The 23,155-nt window shown below is 41.8% G+C and overlaps 1 protein-coding gene across 12 annotated transcripts in view; it reads right to left on the bottom strand.

Annotated features, from left to right (window-relative positions):
- The window catches only part of XPO6 (exportin 6), a 123,046-nt gene that overhangs the window by 41,386 nt on the left and 58,505 nt on the right, over window positions 1–23,155 (bottom strand). For 8 of the 12 annotated variants that reach the window (XM_021931850.2, XM_003916712.5, XM_031658357.1 and 5 more), the window contains 4 exons: window positions 22,599–23,052; window positions 19,194–19,320; window positions 12,329–12,438; window positions 1,050–1,158 (listed from right to left, as the gene is read on the bottom strand). In XM_021931850.2, the coding sequence (XP_021787542.1) occupies window positions 1,050–1,158; window positions 12,329–12,438; window positions 19,194–19,320; window positions 22,599–23,052 (800 nt within the window). Of the gene's footprint in view, window positions 1–1,049; window positions 1,159–12,328; window positions 12,439–19,193; window positions 19,321–19,464; window positions 19,500–22,226; window positions 22,501–22,598; window positions 23,053–23,155 lie in introns of those variants that run through there. The other 4 variants (XM_021931856.2, XM_021931855.2, XM_031658359.1 and 1 more) reach the window with 4 other exon arrangements.

Genomic DNA, 23,155 nt, shown 5'->3' with positions numbered 1-23,155 from the left:
TATAGGATACAGAGATGGAGAGCCACTTGTGATATCACCTGTTGGAAATGATCACACATCACCTTCTGACACAGTCCACTACTGTGTCCCTATCCAAATAACCGACTGACTCAGTGCCACTCAGAATGGGGTCCACAGCCAGTCAGCAAAAGCATCCCTTGGTGGGGGCTGTCAGAAATGCAAATTCTGTAGTCCCCACCCTAAGCCTCCAGATTCAGAATCTGCTTTAACAAGCTGTTCTAGTGATTCTTATCCATGCTGACATTTAAGAAGCAAGACATGTCATTCCCCTTTTGGGAGATGAGGACGTTATGGCTTAGAGAAATGCCACACCCAGCCTTCCAATCTCCTCTATGCCCAAGGTTGCAGAGCTTCAAACCCAGGACATCTGGCTCTAAGCAAAGGGCTCTCTGTAACCCAAATATGACCACCCACAAGCTCTTGACCATGCCACAGTCACTCTAACTTTCAGAACAGCAGCAGTTAATTTGAAAAATTTTAAGCACCTAATGGTTTAAAAAAAAACAAACAAACACTGGAATTGTTTCCTTACAGACATTTTCCTTATTAACGTTGGGCACATCAGCATCAGAAAATTCAAGACTGATTTTAAGAAGTAGAAGTTTGCATAATATACCCCAAACAGACATCCTTTCATTCTAGCCTTATTGGTTCAGTATCTCGCTAACGGTCTCCACAAGCATCCAGTGAGCTCTTACTGCTGCCCAGGTTGGGGAGCAGAGGTGAGGGTGCAAGGCAGGGGAGACAGAGAGGATACAGAGTTCTCACTAAACTACTTTTCATTGTACATATGGTTTCTCTACTTACATCTCTAGTCCACATAAAAATGCCTGTAAAACATTTTTTATGGTTAATAAGTCAAAAGGGACTAGCAGGAGATTAAAAATTTCAAATGTACAACTCAAACCAGAAGACTACCCTGGTTTCAGAACAGTCTCCAGAGCAGAGGGCTCTGGGTTACAGGTCCCCATTCTGATTCACATTACAACGTGAGAGCGACAAAAAGTCAATGAGGGCGTGCCCCTTACATCGTCATCCAGAGTCTCGTCATCCAACTCCTCCAGCTGGGCCTGGTTGTATCTGAACTGGATTCGATTCAACACCTCTGTGAGGAGGAGCACCAGGGCATCTTCGTACCTACATGGCAGGGAGAAATTCAACATCAATCAGGTGAAAGGAGGCTTTCAGCTTAGAATTTGGAAAAGGTCCCCTGCACTATAAAAGAAGTGGCGTCGGCCGGGCGCGGTGCCTCAAGCCTGTAATCCCAGCACTTTGGGAGGCCGAGGCGGGCGGATCACGAGGTCAGGAGATCGAGACCATCCTGGCTAACATGGTGAAACCCCGTCTCTACTAAAAATACAAAAAACTAGCCGGGCGTGGTGGCGGGCGCCTGTAGTCCCAGCTACTCGGAGGCTGAGGCAGGAGAATGGCCTGAACCTGGGGGGCGGAGCTTGCAGTGAGCCGAGATCGCGCCACTGCACTCCAGCCTGGGTGACACAGCGCGAGACTCCGTCTCAAAAAAAAAAATTTAAAAAAAATTAAAAAAAAATTAAAAAAAAACAAAAATAAAAATAAAATGCAAAGAAGTGGTGTCCATGTTGATCACCATGGAAAAGGAGCATCTAAATTCCTGAGGCTGAGTTTATGGGTTGGCAGGTGTGTGCGCGCATGGAACAGAAACAGAGGTATTTATTTAACGATGTACCAGGCACCATGTATCTTCCTGACAGACTGTTTATATAATAGCCTCTTTTGTCTCTGGCAATATTTTCTGTCTTAAAATATATTTTGTCTGCCATTAGTACAGAGACCTGAGCTTTCTTTTGGTTACTTTTTGCACGGAATATCTTTTTCCATCTTTTTACTTTCGATCTATTTGTATCCGAATCCAAAGTGAGTCTCTTGTAGACAACACGTCATTGGGTCGTGGCTTTATTAAAAAATCTATTCTCTGCCTTTTTAACAGGAGAATCTAATCTACTAAATGTAATGTAATTACTGATAAGAAGGCCTCATTTCTGCCATTTTGCTATTTATTTTCTATGACTTATGTTCCTCAATTCCTCCATTCCTGCCTTATTTTGGGTCAAACAGGTATTTTCTAGTGCTGCATTTTAAATCCCTTGTCCTTCCTTTTACTAAGTATTTTCAAGTTATGGTCTTAGCAGTTGCTCTGGGGATGATAGGCACTGCATATAAATATTACCTAATTCAATGATTTAATGCTTTTAACAGCTGTGAGAAGTAAATGGTATCAATATTTTTCTGATGAAGAAACAACAATTAACAGAAGTTAAATAAACTGTCCAAGGCCAGAAAGCTATTTCAAACCCAGGGCTCCCTAACTCAAAATCATGTTCTCTCTACACATAAATCACCAATGGATTTGTTTTGTTTTGTTTTGTTTTTGGAGACAGAGTCTCACTCTGTCACCCAGGCTGAAGTGCAATAGCGTGATCTTGGCTCACTCCAACCTCTGCCTCCCAGGTTCAGTGAGTCTCATGCCTCAGCCTCCCGAGTGGCTGGGATTACAGGCATGAGCCACTATGCCTGGCTAATTTTTGTATTTTTAGTAGAGACGGGGTTTCACCATGTTGGTCAGGTTGGTCTTGAAATCCCGACCTCAGATGATCCACCAGCCTCGACCTCCCAAAGTGTTGGGATTACAGGCGTGAGCCACTGCGCACGGCACCAATGGGTTTTAAGCCTGCTCCACCCAACTCCCAAAACCTAATCTTTAGTCCATTTTAAGAAGACTTAGAAATTAAAAAGAGCCTGGGGAAACCGTGACCCTCTGATTTGTGTCTAAGAATAATTTCTCAAAGAAATACTCAGAGCGGTAGGTTTTGTGTTTCCCACATGTAATAAGAACCCAACTCAGAAGATACCAAGTTATAAGCAACAACTGCTACCACAAAGACTAACAAACTGCTCATTTTCAAGAACAAATCATGTTGCCTAAATACTCGCCTATCCTGAAATGCTTCTAAGATAAGTTAACGGATTGCTCCCACTCATACAGCAAACCACCAGTGCTGGTTAGTAAGCTCTCCACATCAATCTACTCTCCACAGTTGCAATGCTGGGGCTGAGACTCAAAGGACACTTCGTTTCAGTCAGTTAGGTTCTACAGCAGGGACACTGGAGGGAGACTGGAAGGCAGAAGGGACAAAAGGACTGTATCCTTCCTGTGGGCTTGCTGTCCTGGCAGTGCTGCCCCAGCAACAGATACCTGGCAGCAGCAACTGGTTCCAGTTTCCAGCTTCATTCCACATTCCCAGAACTAGTATCGTTGCACCCTCAGAGGTAGAGGCAACACCCTCTCCTCAAAGGAATGGTGCCAGTTCGAAAAGGTCCCTCCTCTGAACTCCTGCAGCAGCTGGATGGGGCTGCCTCTTCAGAGATCTGAACCCTAGTTGCTCAGGGCCCAAGCTCTGATCATCCAGATTTTGATAGCCCCAGCTTCTTGCCTTTGCACTTCTAGCCTTAGGGGTGGAGCCACTTCCTGTACTTATCAACCGTGTTATCTCAGTGTTCCCTCTGAAACCTATTTAATCGATTTCCTACACTGAATTTTCTGTTCAAATAATTAAGTATGGTTTCTGATTTCCTGACAGGACTCTAACTAATACACCACCCAATCTACTAGAGTACTGGGACAACATGATAATCAAAGCTAAAAGATATCCAATACCAAGACCAAATACGGTCCATTTAGTCCATGAGGTACAGCCCATGTGATGAGACTCAGTCTACAGACCACTTACAAATCCTCCTGGATTGTCCCATTTCAGATTTTGGTGTCTTTTTTTTTTTTTTTACATTAAGAATTTAACCTATGCCAAAATTGACATTTGTATTTATTTACTTATTTTTTAAAATAATTTCAACTTTTATGTTAGATTCAGGGGATACATGTTCAGACTGGTTAATGCAGTATACTGCGTGATGCTGAGGTATGAGGTACAACTGATCTCCTCACCCAGGCACTGAGCATAGTACCCAATAGCTTTTCAGCCCCTGCCCTCCTCCCCACTCCCCTTTCTATCAGTCTCCAGTGTCTGCTGTTGCCATCCTATGTCCATGAGCACCCACTGTTTAGCTCCCAGCAGTTCATTTCTTAACTAGAGACAGACACTCCTTACTTACCATATCCAGCAGTGACTCCCCAACTGTAAGCAAACGACTTAACAATCTAACACACGCCAGCCCTAAAGTAGACTGGCAACTGAACAGGGCCCAGGAAAGAATGCTGGTAGGGAAAAAGGCACTAATAAAATCAACAACATCTGTGGGAAAATTCACCCAGTAAAGTCAAAATCCCACTTAGTAAACTCCATAGAAAGGTAAGATCAAACATTTAGGCCTAGAGTTTACGTTTTTGCCTTTGTTCAAGACATAAATTCTAAAGTTACAGAAGTTTCACGCTACAAATTGCTGTGACAGATCAAAATATTTTCACAATTCTGCTAGGAAAGAAAATCTACTTCAGACCAGAGGACAGATGAATTCTGTCATCTATAAATTGTCTTGCTGTGCTAAAAGGAAATTTAGAGACTTTCTATGCAAATGTAACCCTAAATTAGACCTAAAATCTTAACTGGTAATTGGCAACTCTGGCTGCAAAAAAAAAAAAAAAAAAAAAAAAAAAAAAAAAAAACCGTAACAAATAAAAAAAAAAAAAAAAAAAAAAAAAAAAGAAAAAAAGCAGAAAAAATAATTTAATACTCCCCAGGCGAAATGTGGGAGGTGGAGAAAGTATATGGCTGTGACAGACACTCTGGTTGCCTGCCCAATACCCATTCTCCTTCCTCAGCAAGAGAACACTGGGTATTGGGGCCAACTCAAAGACAACATCTCCCCTGAACATGGAGGCGGCCAACGAGAGACTGAAAGCAGCTACTGGGTGGGACTTCTAAGAAGTCTTCTCTTGCCCAACCTATCCCACTTCTCATTTCTGCTGCCTGAACCGTGGGTGTGATGTCTGTAGCATATCCAGCATCAATCTCTGACCATAAGATGATGATGGAGAGGGAAACCATACATAATGGTAGAATAAATAGGTAAAAGGATTCAAAAAATTACTTGCTACACAAAGAGACACGACTTCTCAAGGAAAAGACAATCAACAGATGCCAACCTCAAGATGACAAAGGTGTAGGAATTATCGATGACTCTAAAACAGCTATAATAACAATGCTCCATGAGGTTCCTCTAAGGTCTGAATTGTGCGACTCTTCCCCCAAAACTACTCATTCATATATTGAAGCCTAACCCTCAATGTGTCTGTACTTGGAAGACAGGGCCTATAAAAAGGTAATCAAGTTATCTGAGGTCAAAGAGCGGAGCCTTAATCCAATAGGACTGTTGCCCTTATGAGAAGACGAAGAGACACAAGGGTTCTCTCCCTCCCTTTCCTCACGTGCACACAAGAAAGGCCACGTGAGCACTCAGAGAGAAGGCGGTGTCTGCAAGCCACCAAGAGAGCTCACAGAAACAGAATCTGCCAGCACCTTGAAGTGGAACTTCTAGACTCAAAACTATGAGAAAATACATTTCTGTTGTTCAAGGCTTTAAGGCCGGCCTGTGGTATTTTGTTATAGTGGCCCCAGCTAACTAATAGAGCAGGTAAACAATATGAGAAAGAAACCTGGAACTTCAAGAATGAAGGAAAAGCAAGAGAAATGGCAATGTCTGGGTAAATCTAATAGACTACTTCTTTCTTAAGAGCTATAAAATATGAATGATGGGTATGCGTATAAATTAGAACATTGGTGGGGTTTTCCAAGTATGTATATGTAAAACCTCAATATAAAGAAGAGAGGCTAAAGGACTCTAATCTATATGGTGGTAAGGTTTCCATACCACCCTTGTGGTAAAACGTGACTGTGAAAAGTTAAGTATATATACTATAATACCCAGAACAACCATCAAAAAAACCCACATAAAGAAATGTGGTCCAACACTCAATAGACACACTAGAAAAGAAAACTAAATGTGTATGCAACTAACAGAGTCTCAAAATAAATGAAGCAAAAACTGATCAAACTAAAAGGAGACAGACAAATCCAAAATTATTTTTGGAGAATTCACCCCTCTCTCAGTAACTGATAGAACAAGTAGGATAAAGAAAACATGTATAGGCTGGGCGCGGTGGCTCACGCCTGTAATCCCAGCACTTTGGGAGGCCAAGGCAGGCAGATCACGTGAGGTCAGGAGTTCCAGACCAGCCTGGTCAACATGGCGAAACCCTGTCTCTACTAAAAATACAAAAATTAGCCAGGCGTAGTGGCGGGCACCTATAATCCTAGCTACTTGGGAGGCTGAGGCAGAAGAATCGCTTGAACCTGGAAGGTGGAGGTTGCAGTGAGCCGAGATCACACCATTGCACTCCTCCAGCCTGGGCAACAAAGCAAGACCCAATCTCAAACCCAATCTCAAAAAAAAAAAAAAAAGATACACATAAATTAAACTAGAAAACAATAACAAAAAGGTATATGGAAAATCCCCAAATATTTGGAAACTAAACAAAGGAAATCTCCAAAGAAATTAGAAAATAGTTTAAATCAAATGAAAATTAAAATGTAACATTAAAACTTGAGGGACAGCCAGGCATGGTGGCTCACGCCTGTAATCCCAGCACTTTCGGAGGCCAAGGCAGGCAGATCACGAGGTCACGTGATTGAGACCAGCCTGACCAACATGGTGAAACCCCGTCTCAACTAAAAATACAAAAATTAGCTGGGCATGGTGGTGTATGCCTATAATCCCAGCTACTCGGGAGGCTGAGGCAAGAGAACTGCTTGAACCCAGGAAGCAGAGGTTGCAGTGAGACAAGATCGCACCACTGCACTCCAGTCTGGTGACAGACCAAGACTCCGTCTCAAAAAAAAAATTTGAGGGATAAAGCTAAAGCAGGGCTTAGAAGGAAATTTACAGCATTAAAAGCTTATATATACCACAGAGATAAGCCTATAGGCCTCAAGTTCTGAAAGTTAAATAAAATTATACATGTTAAAGCAACTACATAGTAGGTGCTCAATAAAATATATATGAATAAAGAACAAATGAACAAAGAAATGAATGAAAAACACACAGGCGATAAACAGACAAAATTCTAAGTCAAGTAAATACAAAGGACTGAAGCATATTCCTGGATAGCTTTTTCAACTCAATAAAGCAACTAAGACTCTATTCACTTGCCCTGTGGGGCAGTCAAGAGCAGGAACCAGAAAGCTGCTAGAGCTCTGATCTAAACCTTGCTCACACCTTTTATTGCACCACAATGTTATGTGTAACACTGGCACTTCCTCTTTATTAAGCAGGTTCACCCACTCCAAAAAGCAAGGAGCAGTTTTTCTCACGCTCGCTCACATTTGTTTACAGTCCAATCTAATGTCACCGGAATCCCTACGCTGGTTTGTGGCCGGTACTTGCCAGAAGTCTAGTCACAAAGAGGCTCATAGAACATGACACAATGACTTTAGGTTGCTTCACATACTCAGGTTTCTTCATCTTCCTGTAAAAATAAATTTCTACACAGGTGACTCCCCTCACATTGACAAGCACAAAGAGCCGGAAGTGAGAGAGAAAGGGGAGGCGAACCAATGCTTATTTACTGAGCACCTACTGTCAGCCAAGGCACTTTACACTCATTGGTTCATTCCACTTTCTCAACAATTTGTGAGGAAGTCACAACCATCCAAAAGCACAAACAAAGAAAGGGAAAAGAAAATCCGGGCCTTTCCATGCCACCACCTCAAAATAGAGATCAGGACGTCTACCCCATCACCCATTCCGCTCTGCAGGAATGGCTACAGAACATTTACCCAATTAACACTGGGGCTCAGGCTTTCTCAAGTCCCCACCGTCTCTCATCAAGAAACTCCTGACCAGGCAAGAGACCATGCAGAGCTCCAATTTCCAAGCTCCTAGGACCAAAAATAAATCTATGTACATTTGTGCTTCTAAATTAGTAGCTTACAATGCTTACCACTTTGTTGTGATGAATGATGCAAGACCTTTAAACCACAAGGGACAGGAAACGAGTGCTGCCTTTGTGACTTAACCACACCTACGTTTCCCATTTAAGACAGCAAGAAAACATTTTTGACTACTTCCTGCAAGATTAGTTGCTTCTGAAATATGATTCCAGAATATCCCAACTTCTCTCTGGTATATTTTATAAGCTGACAAACATTTGATCACACGTGCATGCTCTTAGTTAACATAAATACGGTCATCACCAGAAGCCAGTGTTCTTTAGCAGCTGCTCCTGCAAAACAGTATCTCTCTGATATATTAAGAGTTTCTCACAACCTGGAGTGGTGAATGTAAGGGTTACCGAAAAAATTATAAGCTGAAGTTGAAATATTTTCTTTGTGCAGCCCAGTGGACTAATACATGTTCTTTGTAGTCTACTGTCCTAGACCACTAGGGGGTATCTGATAGGACATGCAGTTCCCCAGATGGTGGTTACTATTTAATAGCATTAACCAGAGGAGTTTGGAGGGGTTTGTTGTTGTTGTTGTTATTTTATTTTTGAGACAGAATCTTTGTCTGTCAGCCAGGCTGGAGTGCAATGGCATGATCATAGGTCACCGTGGCCTCCAACTCCTGGGCTCAAGCAGTCCTCCTGCCTCAGCCTCCTGAGTAGCTGTGACTACAAGCATGCACCATTTTTTCTATTTTTTGTACAGACAGAGTCTTGCTATGTTGTCCAGGCTGGTCTCAAACTCCTGGGCTCAAGTGATCCTCCCACCTAGGTACCCACAAGGAGCTGGAATTACAGGTGCACACTACCATGTCTGGCTAATTTGTTTTTTAAGTTTTTGTAGAGACAGGGTCTCATTATGTAGGCCGGGCTGGTCCCAAACTCCTGCCCTCAAGTGATCCTCCTGCCTCAGCCTCCCAAAGTGCTGGGATTACAGGAATGAGCCATGGCACTTGGCCTGTTGTTTTATTTTTCAAAGGCATAAAGGCATTATATGTGTTACACTAAAAAAAGAATAAATCATGAAAAATTAGAAAGCCTCCAGCCGGGCGCAATGGCTCAAGCCTGTAATCCCAGCACTTTGGGAGGCCAAGATGGGTGGATCACGAGGTCAGGAGATCGAGACCATCCTGGCTAACAAGGTGAAACCCTGTCTCTACTAAAAATACAAAAAAAAAACTAGCCGGGCGAGGTGGCAGGCGCCTGTAGTCCCAGCTACTCGGGAGGCTGAGGCAGGAGAATGGCAGGAACCCGGGAGGCAGAGCTTGCAGTGAGCCGAGATCACGCCACTGCATCTCCAGCCTGGGCGGCAGGGCAAGACTCCATCTCAAAAAAAAAAAAAAAATTAGAAAGCCACATTTAGGATGATAATCACATGATCAATGAAAAAAAATCCCACTGTTTCAAGTGGTCATCCAGAACTGACAACTGTGACATTAGATAACAGATGCCTAGGCAAGCAGGTAAACATCTGCAGATGGGCTAAAGGCCTTTAGACTGTCCAGGGGCCGTGCCACCTATCTCCACAGTCACAACCACAGTCAAAAGGCAGTAACATCTTCTATTATTCCTCTTTGCTATTTGTCATCACTATGACCACGTACTGAGTGCCTAATATATCTAGATGCTGTGCCAGCTATTTTACATACATGATTTCCTTGAACCCCAACCATCCTGCAAGAGAAGTATTAAGTACGTCCATTTTGCAAGAGGAAATGTGATCAGCATCTAACCTGACCAAAAGTAAACACAGCTAGCCTAAAGCAAAAAAGGAATTTAAATTCTCTACACCACTGCTCCTTCTATTGGTATAATGATCTGCAGAAGTGTGTTTAATACTAATAATCTGCTAGTATATATTTTCTCTTTTTTTTTTTTTTAGACAGTCTCACTCTGTCGCCTAGGCTGGAGTCCAGGGGTGTGATCTTGGCTCTCTGCAACCTCTGCCACCAGGGTTCAGGAGAATCTCCTGCCTCAGCCTCCCAAGTAGCTGGGATTACAGGTACCTGCCACCATGCCCAGTTAATTTTTGTATTTTTAGTAGAGACAGGGTTTCACCTTCTCCGCTAGGCTGGTCTTGAACTCCTGACCTCGTGATCCACCCACCTTGGCCTCCTAAAGCGCTGGGATTAGAGGTATGAGCCACCACGCCCGGCCTTGTACTGTTTTTTAAAAAGCATTTTTATATTAACCATTTTCTCAGTTTATTCTCGCAACAAGCTTGAGAGATACAAAGGAATATGTAGAATATGTACACTAAATATAGAAAAATTAGGCATAGTCCCAGAACCAAAAAGATATGCCTATTTAGCATGCAAGAAAGATATTTTGGCACAAGTAACTTTTCCTTCAAGAATCTCATTTCAAAAACACAATTACTTAAAGTTGGCAACTTCACCAAAAACAGCATCTCCTGTGTGTAATACGATTTCTGATATATGAACGTACTACCTATAACCTGACACCGTAGCAATCTGGAACTTATTCCACAATTACAAAAACCATCTTTGGGAACAAAAGAACAAATGTTTAAACTTGGAAAATAAAATTCTCAAAAAAAATTTGCATATTTATTTATTTTAATTTTCAATAGAGACAGAGTTCAGCAAATGGAACCAGTGATTGGTACCAAGAGACACAGAGTCTCACTATGTTCCCAGCCTGGAGAGCAGTGGCCAGCCACAGTGTGATCACTGCACACAGCAGTTCTGAGCTCCTGGGCTCGAGTGATTCTCCTGCCTCAGCCTCCCATGTAGCTGGGACTATAGGTACATACTATCACATCTAGGTCCTGTTTAGAATTTTTAAAACTCACAAAACCTCAGGAATGGAAAAGCCTTTGGAGTTCCAGTCCAACCTTTTCTCTGCAGTGGAGTCTCTCCTCTCCACCCTCCTCCATTTGGTACATTTATGGGGAAAGAGTATTCACTAACACCACCACCAGCCGAACACTTACAGCATGCCAAGCGTTCTAAATATGTTAGTTCGTTATTTCAATTAATGTATCAGCAACTATTATCTTCATCCTCAGTTTACAAATGAGGAAATAGAAGCTTCCACAGGCTAAGTACCTTACCCAAGTACCCCTAGGTAGCAACTACAAAACCAGGATCCAAACATAGGTCTGTGCGATTCCCCGCATGGCTTCCACTTGACAGAACCTCCCTCATGCACTGGTTTTACAACACAAGGACCACCTAATCTGAAATTGCTCTTATAAATACTGTGCAAAGAAGTAGGAGCTATAACCAAACAGTAAAATCTGCAGGCACTCTCTTAAGTATGATAAAGTACCTAGGGCTAGATCACCTAGTTTGTAATCTCATAGCGTAAATACACGAATTATACGAATCAGGTTTAGTTTATTAGGAAACTACTCTGATCCTACAATGTAAAATATAGCTTCTTTGCCTCCTTCATCACTGCCTGCTCACTGTGTGAATGCGATGCAGTCACCTACTGAGACTACGATGGGTATGCTTCTGCTAAGAAGAGCTGCCGCTTTTACTTTCCCCATATATGGATGCTGCCATTATTTTCCTGGCATGCTGAATCTCCACCTTCCCTTCCTCTTTTCCCCACCCTGTGACACAAAGAACATATTGTACAGGAAATATACTCTCTTCCTGCAAGCAAGAAAAATGGGTTTGAGAAACATATGGGGGGAAAAAACAAACCATTCCCCATTCTCTGTTTTTTAAAAATATAATAAAAAGTGCAAAAGCAATTATCTCTGGGGTGTGGGATTATGAATAATTTATCTTCCTTACATTTTTCTGTATCTTCTCCTAGATTTAAAAATGAACACCTTTTTCTTAACAGGTATTTATTAATTTATTTAGGAAATTTTCAAACACATACAAACGGAGTAAGAACATAATGAACCCCAAGTTCCTATGAACTAACTCCAACATCAATCACCAACACATGGGCAGCCTGTTTCTTCTCTACACCAACCCACTTCCCTTCTACCCCCAACTGGGTTATTTAAGCAAATCCCAGATGTCATATCATTTTATCCAATAAATACTTCAGCTTGTATCTCTAAAATAAGGGCTATTTAAAAAATTAAAAACATTAACACAAACGCATTAAAATATAAAAAATTAGTAATACATATTACTTTTAAAATTTTAAAAAGTCTTAACAAAATACTTAAAAGAGAAAAAAAAGGAAATGCTCAATGGCATTATTGCCTAAACAGCTTACATGACTCAGCTTCACTGAAAAGGTCCAGATGCATGGCTGTCCCTTAGGCCACTAGAATAACTGGCAAAATGACCGTATCTAGTTATCAGTGTTTAAGGAGTTTACCTGTTGAGAACTGCTTCCTTGTCTCCAAGACGACTTTTAATTTTACTTGTCAGATAGTCCAAAAAGAGCGTCCAGATATCCAAACAAGAGAAGTAACCTTCATGAGTAGGCTATGGTACAAAAAAAAATCCAGACAATGAAATTATTTAATGCTACTATTCCTTAGAAACACACACATGCCGGCGTTTAATTCCAGCAGAATGATGACACCATAAGCCTAGATTCCCCAGTTTCCTGGTAATCAAAACTGGTGGATTTTAGTCGGTCTATAACACTGGGCCCTCCCGAACCTAACAAGACAAGAGTACCATGGAACACATCATAAGGGAGATACTGTGCAGGATAAACTGAGTTATAAAATAAGTCAAGCAAAAATCTATCTTAAAATCTCAGACCGTCACGCCTGTAATCCCAGCATGTTGGGAGGCCGAAGCTGGCAGATCACAAGGTCAGGAGATCGAGACCATCCTAGCTAACACAGTGAAACCCCGTCTCTATTACAAATACAAAAAATTAGCCGGGCATAGTGGCGGGCGCCTATAGTCCCAGCTACTCGGGAGGCTGAAACAGGAGAATGGCATGAACTCAGGAGGCAGAGCTTGTAGTGAGCCGACATAGTGCCACTGCACTCCAGCCTGGGCAACAGAGTGAGACTCTGTCTCCAAAAAAAAAAAAAAAAAATCTGAGATGGTGGAGAGGGCTCTTACAGATCATCTAGTTTAAATCTATTTTCAAGAGAAAGAAACTGAGATTCAGAGATGTAAGCTGTTTAAGGCTAGAGTTAAAAACAGGTCCCTTTACCCCCAGCCAATGCTCTTTCCACTACAAACCATTATGAAAGCAAAAATCAGTTTCAGTGGCTTCAAAGCTGACAGGTTCACACACTGGAATGTAAGGAAAGTAACACTTGCAGTCTTCCTATAGAACAGACTGAAAATGAAATCATTAAGTCTGACCCTCAGGGCATTATCCCATTTGCAAAGGCAGGGGTGTCAAACTTGCTAATAGCAACCTCTAACCAGGTGCTGATGTGGAGGAACAAAGTGAGAAGTCTTTGTAGGATCCTAGTAGTACAATGAAGACCACTGCACTAGTTAATTTTCTCAGGGGCTCTGAGATTCTATTTCATGCAAAGTCCAGGCAACACAATCTCCAACACCAATCCTTCCCCTATGCATTCCGGTTCAACCTGTGGCTCCAACCCCTGATATCTCCACTCAAATGCTCACTACCTGAAAGACTCCTTTGGTTTTGCTAGTGGCTGTCTCAACTGGACCACATATTTGGTGACAAGATCAAATATGAAAATAAACAATAACATCACCTTCTTGGATCAGTTTCTTTCCACTGCTGACCCACATGGAAATCTAGACGTTTACAAGGGCATACATGGAGGTGTCCAAGAAATAACTAACATTGGGTGGTGGTATCCAGTGGGAGTTCTCTGTACCTAAGCTGAAGTCTGAGACAGAATAAGTGTAACTTGGCTGGGTGCGGTGGCTCATGCCTGTAATTCCAGCATTATGGGAGGCCAAGGCAGGTAGACTGCTTGAGACCAGGACTTCGAGACCGGCCTGGGCAACATAGTGAGGCCCAGTGTGTATATTTTAGAAAAAAAAATTAAAATATATAAAAAAAAGAAAAGAAAAAGTGGAACTTAAAAAGCCAGGCAAACTCCAACTTCACAACCCAAAGGGTTGCTCTGGAACTAGACAGGACCAACTTCAGAAAACAAAATGACCAAGTCCTGTCTCCACCTCATACTTGGCAATACTGACAATATCCATGACATGAAGTGAACCAGGAGAATAACTAGGAAAAACAATGAATAAGCCACATGGAAATGATATGGCAGCCAGACAGAGTGGCTCACGCCTGTACTTCCAGCACTTTGGGAGGCCCAGGCGGGTCGATCTCTTGAGATCAGGAGTTCGAGACCACCCTGACCAACATAGTATAAACCCTCTCTCTACTAAAAATACAAAAATTAGCCAGGCATGGCAATGCATGCCTGTGATCCCAGCTACTAGGGAGGCTAGGGCAGGAAAATCGCTTGAACCCAGGAGGTGGAGGTTACAGTGAGCTGAGATCGTGCCACTGCACTCCAGCCTGGGCAACAGAGCAAGACCCTGTCTCAAAAAAAGGAGAAAGAAATGATATGAACAGTCCTTGGACAGGCCACCAGACTCACCCATCCAAGAGACACACTTCTTGTCCTGGGTTCAACTTGCTGAGCTTCCCTCAAGTCAATCACCAAGGTTATCCCTCCTTGGTTCAAAACTATCCACCAGCCCCCTCAAAAGAGCACAGTTCATCAGATGCATAAGGAAGAGCCTTTGAGAAAGGCTACCACATAAATCCAAGTATTATAGCTCCGTCAAAGTACTTTATAATTATACACGTAAACTTCATGCATGTGAATTGAGGATTTGCTATATGCTCAAGGCTGGAGGAAAGGTGAGCAGACATCCCTGTATAACCTGAAGCACCACCTTTCACATCCATTCCTGCAGGCCCCACTGTGAGGGCTTGTGCCCTGCCCACAGAATGCCCATGACCTGGCCTCTGATAGTTCCTGTGGACATGGCTCATTCCGGTCATCAAGATGATGGGCTGGCTCCACTTCTGAAGTCACCTAACTTTTCAAAACCTTCACAGACCCATTTTTTAAATGGACCTAGACTCCAATTTACTTTTCAGATTCCAGGGCTAACTGATCTCTGAAAATCCAGGCAGGTTTCTTTAAGAAACTAATCACACCACTCTTATCTTCCAAGTGGTTTATACTGTTTAGTTTTCATTTGCATTGGTCTATGTGATCTCCCTAAGAGTCCTGGAAAGTGGACAAATATTTTGCATCTTCCTCTTTTACAGATAAAGAACTCAAGGCTCAGAAGTCAAGTCGAGTCATGTCTTGCCAAGGTAACAAGACAATTAAGGAACAAAATCAGAACTAGAAAGTGGATCTTTGCCAGGCATGGTGGTTCATGCCTGTAATCCCAGCACTTTGAGAGGCTGAGTCGGGTGGATCACCTGAGGTCAGGAATTCGAGACCAGCCTGGTCAACATGGTGAAACCCTACCTCTACTAAAAATACAAAATATTAGCCAGGCGTGGTGGCGCATGCCTGTAATACCAGTTACTCAGGAGGCCGAGGCAGGAGAATTGCTTGAACACGGGAGGCAGAGGCTGCAGTGAGTCAAGATCGCTACATCTCACTCCAGCCTGGGCGACAAGAGCAAAACTCTGTCTCAATAAAAAAAAAAAAAAAAGAAGAAGAAGAAGGTGTATCTTAAGGCTCTTGGTCCACAGCCCTTCCCCGCAGGGTATACCATCTCAGGCACGGTTTCAGGAAGAACGGGCAAAATGAAAAACACAAGAACAAGAAGGAGTGGTGAGGATGCACTAAGCTTAGGAGCATTAAGACAGAGAGACATAGGATTATACATAGCCAAGAGGCTCAGCGAGCAAGGCAAGGCAGGAGGCAGCAGACACCTGCTGAGCACTGCAAAGAAAAATGCAGGAAAAGAAACAGAAAAGGAGAAATGGTTAAAGAAGATACTAGCACCATCTTCTGTCTTACGACTGTTCTTCAAAATTATGTTTATCAGTACAGTCATGTACCATATAACAACATTTCCGTCAATAACAGACTGCATGTATGACAGTGGCCCAATAAGATAACCCTGTATTTTTATTCTACCTTTTCTATGTTTAGATACAAATCCCTACCCTTGTGTTACAGCTGCCTACAGTATTCTACACAGTACAAACAGTAGAGTAGTACTCTACACAGTAACACACTGTACAGGTTTGTGGCCTGCACCACCTAGCCTACATGTGTGATGGGCTCTCCCATCTAGGCTTGCATAAGTGCGCTCTATGAGGTCCACACAATGATGACATCACCTAACAACACATTCATCAGAACACATGCCTGTCAATTAAGGGATGCAACGCATGACTGTACTAAAATTTGTGAATTTTAGAAACAACAGACAAAAATAGTAAGTATATTCATATAACCCTCTAGACGAGAGAAAGACACATTTTCCCACATTACAGTTTAATAAAGCTATCATAGCTTTATTAAAAAGCTATGATAGAGTAAGATCATACTTGTTAGTGAACAGATGAGAACTTAAAGCTGTTTCTTGAGATCATTTAATTTCTTATTCTTAAGTCTTATTCCAAAGACCTCCCCTACAAGCAGGCCTTGGTCCTAGAGTGCACCTTGCCACCTTTTCACCATTCTACCTCCCCAGCAAAGGGCTGTCTACCCTGGTTTACCCACAGTAAGCTGGGACAGTGTACTTTTCAGGTTCCTGTCCCTCTACCTAGTGCTCAGAATCTGACTCTGTCTGGACCTCAAAGACACAGCTACTCCCACAGGTGGCCAGCCTGCTCCCAGAAAGGAAGGTCCTCATACAGGAGACAGGAGAGCAGAAAGGAGCTCGTCTGACGATTGCAGGTAGAGAGAGGAGGAAAGAAGCTTGTGGTTTGCTTCACGGGCACACTTTTTCACCAATTACTTTCCCAATATATAAATATATAAAACCACCATTTTCAATTCGATGACACATAGGAGTCTACTGAAAGAATTATAAAAAATAAACAAGGGGAAAGACCTGAAGATGTCCATTGCAGTCTATCTTCTTAGGTGAGGAAACTGAAATCTAAGTAAATTTAAGGTATCTCCAAGGACACAGAACTAATAGAAATAAGCAGACCTCAAACACAAAACTTTTGGGTCCAATCCAAAGAATCAGGCATAAGACATGCCTACTTTAAAAGATGTTTCACTTTCTTCTATACTATACACACTAGAAGACCCCATTTTACATAGAGAGTGAAATGTCAAGACATTGTCATTCCATCTCCCCCAAGTAAGCCTCCTGTTTCTGGCCTCAGCACTGGCTCCTCAGCTCCCCCATTTCTGTTACGCTATTTAACACTCACTCAACATTCTCTCAAATCCTCCTTTTTCATGGTCTCCTTTAAAATTCCTCTGGATGTCTCAAAACTGTCCCACCTCTGATGCTTCTCCCCTACATCCTCACCCTCCTGCGGCCACTTCAAGTTCTCCCAAGGACTAGTGAGCTCGGCACGGCTCTCCTCATGCTCTGCACGCACTTGCCCCTCTACCTGACACCTCTGAGCTTCTTCAAGTTTTGGCCTTCCCACCCCTGCTCCCAGAACTGGCTCATCTTTACCACTGGATACTCTTCTAGTTTCACATGTCAAGACCTTCCTTGAGAAAGGACAGCTTTCACATCAAACCCCTGCTCCAAGTCATATACACAACCCTTCTAGCCTAGACCCTTGTCTCTCCTCTAGCCACATTAAGCTACAACACTAGTGGTTTTAAAAAAAAACTACTTCTAAAACCAAATGTCCTCAGCGACCTGTTAGTTTCATCCCTGGTACATGCCAACAAAAAGAGTAACCTGTGTACGTCCAAAAGCACGTATAAGAATGTTCACTGCAAGATCAGCAAGCACTGGAAGCAGCCAAATCAGCAGGGGAGTGGATTTGCAAACAATGACTTAACAACAGCACAATGAAAATCAACACACGACAGCCACACACAACGCAAGCGAAGCTCACAAACACGATGGCCAACAAAAACACAGATAAAACATACATTATGTGCTTTCATTCACAGAAGCTCCAAAACAGGCAAAATTAGTCTGTGGTATTAAGGTCAGGACTGGGGTTACTTCTGGGGAGAAAAGAGGGGAAGTGCTTGGAAAGGACATGAGGAGATTTCCTGGGTGCTGGCAACATTCTATTTCTTGACTTAGGTGATGGTTACATGCATATGTCGATTTGGGGAAAATTCATCTAACTACACATAAGATTTATGCACTTTTCTGTTTGTGTGTCATACTTTAATTTAAAAAGCTTATTTTAAAAACACATGGCTGGGCACAGTAGCTCATACCTGTAATCCCGGCACTTTAGAAGGCCCAGACAGGAGGCTCACTTGAGGCCAGGTGTTCAAAATCAGCCTCGTCAATGTAACAAGACCCAGTCACTACCAAAAACTTTAAAAACTAAAATAAAAACACACACCAACAGGTACAGGGGATAGGATGTGATAGAAATATCTAAAATTGTACTGGGGTGATGCCTGGACAGCTCTATGAATTCAATGAACATCACTGAATTATACAATTACAGTAAGTGAATTTCATGGTATATACAATTATACCTCAATAAAGCCACATATATAATTTTATATATTTGTGTGTGTGTGTGTGTGTGTGTGTGTATATATATACATACATACATACACACATACTAGAATGAGTAGGGTCACTAGAATGTAAGTAAACTCAAAGCAGGCAAACACTTTGCTTGTGAAGGTTGTATGTCTAGCTCCTAGAATACAATAGGAACTCAAAAAATATTTGTTGAGGGGGAGAAAAAATTGGACACTACCAAAACTTAACTCTCAAGAGCTTCACTATATATAATCTTCTTGAGGGAGGTTTCAGTGACAGTTACAGAATAGAACTAAAGGCCTTAATTTCAGACTTTTCCTGTCTTTGGCTTTGCTCACATAATAGTGGTCAAGAGCCCTGACTCTGGGTTCAGATCCCAGCTCCACCACTTACTAACTGTATGACTCTAAGCAAAGTTACTCTTTGTGCCTCAGACTCTTTACCTGCAAAATAGAGATGACAATGGTAATAGAACCTACTTCACAGGGATGTTAGGGAGATTAAACCTGTGACTCTTCACATAATAAGTATTATATTAATGTTTAGAAAATAAAGCTGAAAGAAAAAGTTTTTTCTTCTCAAAGTAACAAGGTAATAAACCTTTTCTCTGGAAGGGAAGGATGGCTTTGGTGCTTTACCTGATGAAATGTGTACTTGAACAAAAGTGTCAAAAACTCCACCACAGGGAACTGGGAGTAAGACTCGATTCTTCTTAGGTGAACACTCACAAAGAGCCGAAGAAAGTCGGTAAACTTCTCGATATAGCTAAACGAGACAAGACAAAAGGTGACAATAAGAAACCCAGCCACCTCCTTAGAACTTAAATTCAATCCAAAGCCCTTTCAGTACAGAACTATACAAATTTGTAATATATTTTCTTTTAAAAATATAAAGGCCTGCAACAATTACCTACAGGACAGGCAACCCTTCATTCCATTAACCACCTGAAACATAGCAGAAAAGCAACTTTAATCCTCAGACACTGTCTGCTAAAGCTTCTTATAATCTAGTGCGCTCATATTTACTAAGTCATTTGTGTTGTGACCCAATTAAAGTGAAGGGAAATCAAAAAGTTGATGGGCAGATCACTGTATTATTTCAATCTGGCAAGTCCAGAAGGCTGGTTTTCTTTCCAGGAGGCCAAAATACTAAAATGAATGGTGCTAAAGACACAAAAACAAAACCAGGCTACAAATGGCATGGCATCCAGGTAAGATGTACTCAGGCTTGCAACCTAATGGCCATTTTTTCCCCCTTTGGTTCCTGGTGCTAATTAAACACAGCATATCCCAATACTCTAAAAGTGATTTCAAACATAAGGGAGGAAGGCTATTAGAGCTGGGCAAGCCTCAGGGACTTTAGTCTGATGCTTCCATTTTGCAGATGAAGCCCAGAGAGGTAAAGTGACCAGCCCAAAGTCACTCAGCCAACTCATGGCAGAACGGGACTATCATCCACTCCCAATCCAGTGCTCTTTCTTTTCACTTCACAGTGAATCCCCAACTCATTTGTATTCACAAAATCATTTCACAGAGGAGTGTAGGTCACAGCTGCAAGGATAAGAGATCTTCGTTATTAAATACACAGCACATCATCACTCTCACATTTCAGAAACTGTCATTTTAAGCCCCTAAATACCAAAAGGTGATTAGAAAATGAGATGGCCATACTTTCATAAATCACATTTCAGAGACCAACACAAAAAGGTAAAGACATACTAGGCCTTAGCTGAAAATGAAATAACGGCTAAAAGCAATTCTGAAACTCATTACTGCAAAAGCTATTTTTCAAAACAAAGATATGTGAAATAATAAAAGGAGAGAAAACTACTACTCAGAAAAGCAAAACTGGCCCAGAAATAACACGTCCCATGCTGCTCCTGGGACCTATCTCCCTGAGGGTGGCCAGCCTGCCTGCCTGACCTCTATGTGGCCGAGCTTATTTGCAGCTTTTTAAAAAATACGTATTAATTTGTTTTGATAAAGAGAACGGCTGTCTCTGTGGATCATGGGGCCAAGTACTCGAAAAACAGTAAGGCACTAAAATCAACTGTTTCTAGAGACAGGAACATACAAAGACACTTCTCTCTGGTGTCATCAATCACTAATACTCAAGAGTAGGAACTCCTTCCTCACTCGCTTATGACAGTTTTACATGGATATTCAAAGTCACCAGCCAGCTGACTGTTCTTTAGGAAGATGCACTCAATTCCCTACTACCCATTTAAAAAAAAAAAAAAAAAAAAAGCCATGGGCTAAATACAGAACAATCTCAATTTTACTTTAGTATCTAACCCAATTTTTTTTAAAATACAAACAAGGCTGTTCAGTAGCTAAAACTACAGATTTTATTTCACCTCATTTTCTTTCCCTTGCCCACCTTCTGGTACAGGTGCTAATGAACAGTAGAAAGTTAGGGGGAAAGGAAAGGCAGTAGAGGGAAAGAGAAGCCAAGGATCTGGTTAGCAGCTCCTAAACAACTGAGAATAGACTGAGCTGTTTAGAATTAGTGGTAGGGGACCCAGAGCCAGGAAGCAAGCACACAGCATTACTTATGTCACCTTTCTGCTCCCAGGCACCTCTCAGCTTTCACAGGGCAATAGGAAGCACAGGATTAAAATGTAAAACCAAGAGCACAAAAGTTACACGTAACATCAGTACATAGACAATCCATAATGACATTTCTATACCATCCACAAATGGAAGCCACAACAAAGTTGTCTGTGACTACATTATGATTAAAGTCAAAACAACTGCTATTTGATAATTGATACAAGCAGCTAGATTTTTAAATTAACATATGAGATATTGACATGAGACACACAGATCATAAAAAAAAAAAATGAAGGTAATACAGCCTTTCTTAACAGACAGAAAGAATATGAAAGTGAATAATGATGCCTTTGAATTCATGTAGAAAGCTATCACCAAATAATTTTTAAGAACATATTACCATATCAGATTGTGTTCTTATAGAGAGCAAACATGACGGTTTTACAATAACCCAAACCAAAATAATCTTATATACCAATTTTTTAATTTTAGAAAAATGTTATAAAACTGTCCAATTTAAAAAGCACTAAAACTTTCAACTTTAGGTACTTGACTTTATATTCTGCTATTTACTCTAAGGGAAAGAAAATAGCTTAATAACAAAGGGCAATCTAAGGAAAACTGAGAATATTAGTAACTTTTGCTGCCATGTCATCTGTAAATATTTACTAATTCGATACAATTTATTGCTTGAAAGTCTCTAAACAGTCAATCTGATTGTTCATAATATAAGTTTCCAACTTCCCTCTTGTTTTCATACAGCAGTAGTATCATGTTAACCAAAGTTGTAAGATACATAAATGACCTCATCTGCAAGAGACATAAATCATGAAACCCTGCCTCAGAGTACCATGATAGAATCATCTTTTAGAGTGCTTTTTAAAAAAACAAAGGAGGTCACTGTAGGCACCATCAAGAGGAAAATAACGAAGAAACATAGTTGTGTGCTACATTAACCTGTGCACACATTAACATCCCTCCTATAGTCTGATGAAAACTTGCCATTGATGTAAAACTCACAATAATAACAATTCCTGTATACTGCAGGATGTTCACTTGGGAAAAGTCAAATAGTAAAAACTGACACCAAGTGAGAAAGGGCAATTATAACTCCTGTACCTCCACGGACCTCTTCTCCTGTTCTTGGCTACGCAGAAGCAGCAGTTTCAGTCCCTGCACCACCTCAGACCTGCAAGCAAATAGTAAGGAAAAGGGGGCAAGAGGAGTAGAAGGGAGGACAGGAGATGGATGGGGAGAAAAGACAACAAACCTACACAAGGCACAAGCATTTTTCAAACTCAGTCACTTCCCTTAACCACCCAAGCCCTTCCAGCTAATCTCAGACTTACTGGCACACACCTACCTTTCTGTTCCTCACCAGGAGCCCCATATTCTGAAATCAAAGAGGATTACAGATGCCATGCAGCACAGCATGGTAAACAGTCAGGGCCCTTTCTTGGGGCACACCAGCTCCACGCCTGGTTTCATTACCTCTCATCGAGCTCTTCTAGCCTGCTCTTCACTGTGTGGGCATTGTTATCCTTGGTGATTTTCTGCAGGAGGTAGAAAGTCTGCTGGAACATACGCAGTAAATACTCCTCAAATTCCATAGGCACACAGTTCTTGGACATGAGTTCATTGATGCAGGACATGGCCAGGACCCCAAGCCGGCCGCGCTCCTGACCCGAGACACAGTTCTGGCTGCTGCCGTTAACTGACGCCATCTTTCTGGCACGGATGTCACAGCCAAATCGCGCAAAGTGGAAGATGGTGGTAAGGAGGGATGGGGTGATGCTGGCAGATAGAGGAATCCAACTGAAGAGATGGGCCAGGCACTCCAAGGCCAGGGAACAGATATACTCACTCTCCACATCAAGGATGGGAATTGGCTGATTCAACAGTTTGGCTGAACTGGGACTCTGCAACAGGTTACTCAGTAAGTCACCTGAAAAATAGGAAAGGCTTTTAAGCTATCCAGCATCAAATCTCTTACAAATAACTTTAAGTAATTCTCCTTCAAAAAAAAAAATATATATATATATTTTTTT

The sequence above is a fragment of the Papio anubis genome, chromosome 18, assembly GCF_008728515.1.
Source record: "Papio anubis isolate 15944 chromosome 18, Panubis1.0, whole genome shotgun sequence".
In the NCBI taxonomy this organism is placed as follows: domain Eukaryota; kingdom Metazoa; phylum Chordata; class Mammalia; order Primates; family Cercopithecidae; genus Papio; species Papio anubis.
The sequence above is the reverse complement of the archived record's forward strand: the minus strand, read 5'-3'. Positions and strand labels throughout refer to the sequence as shown.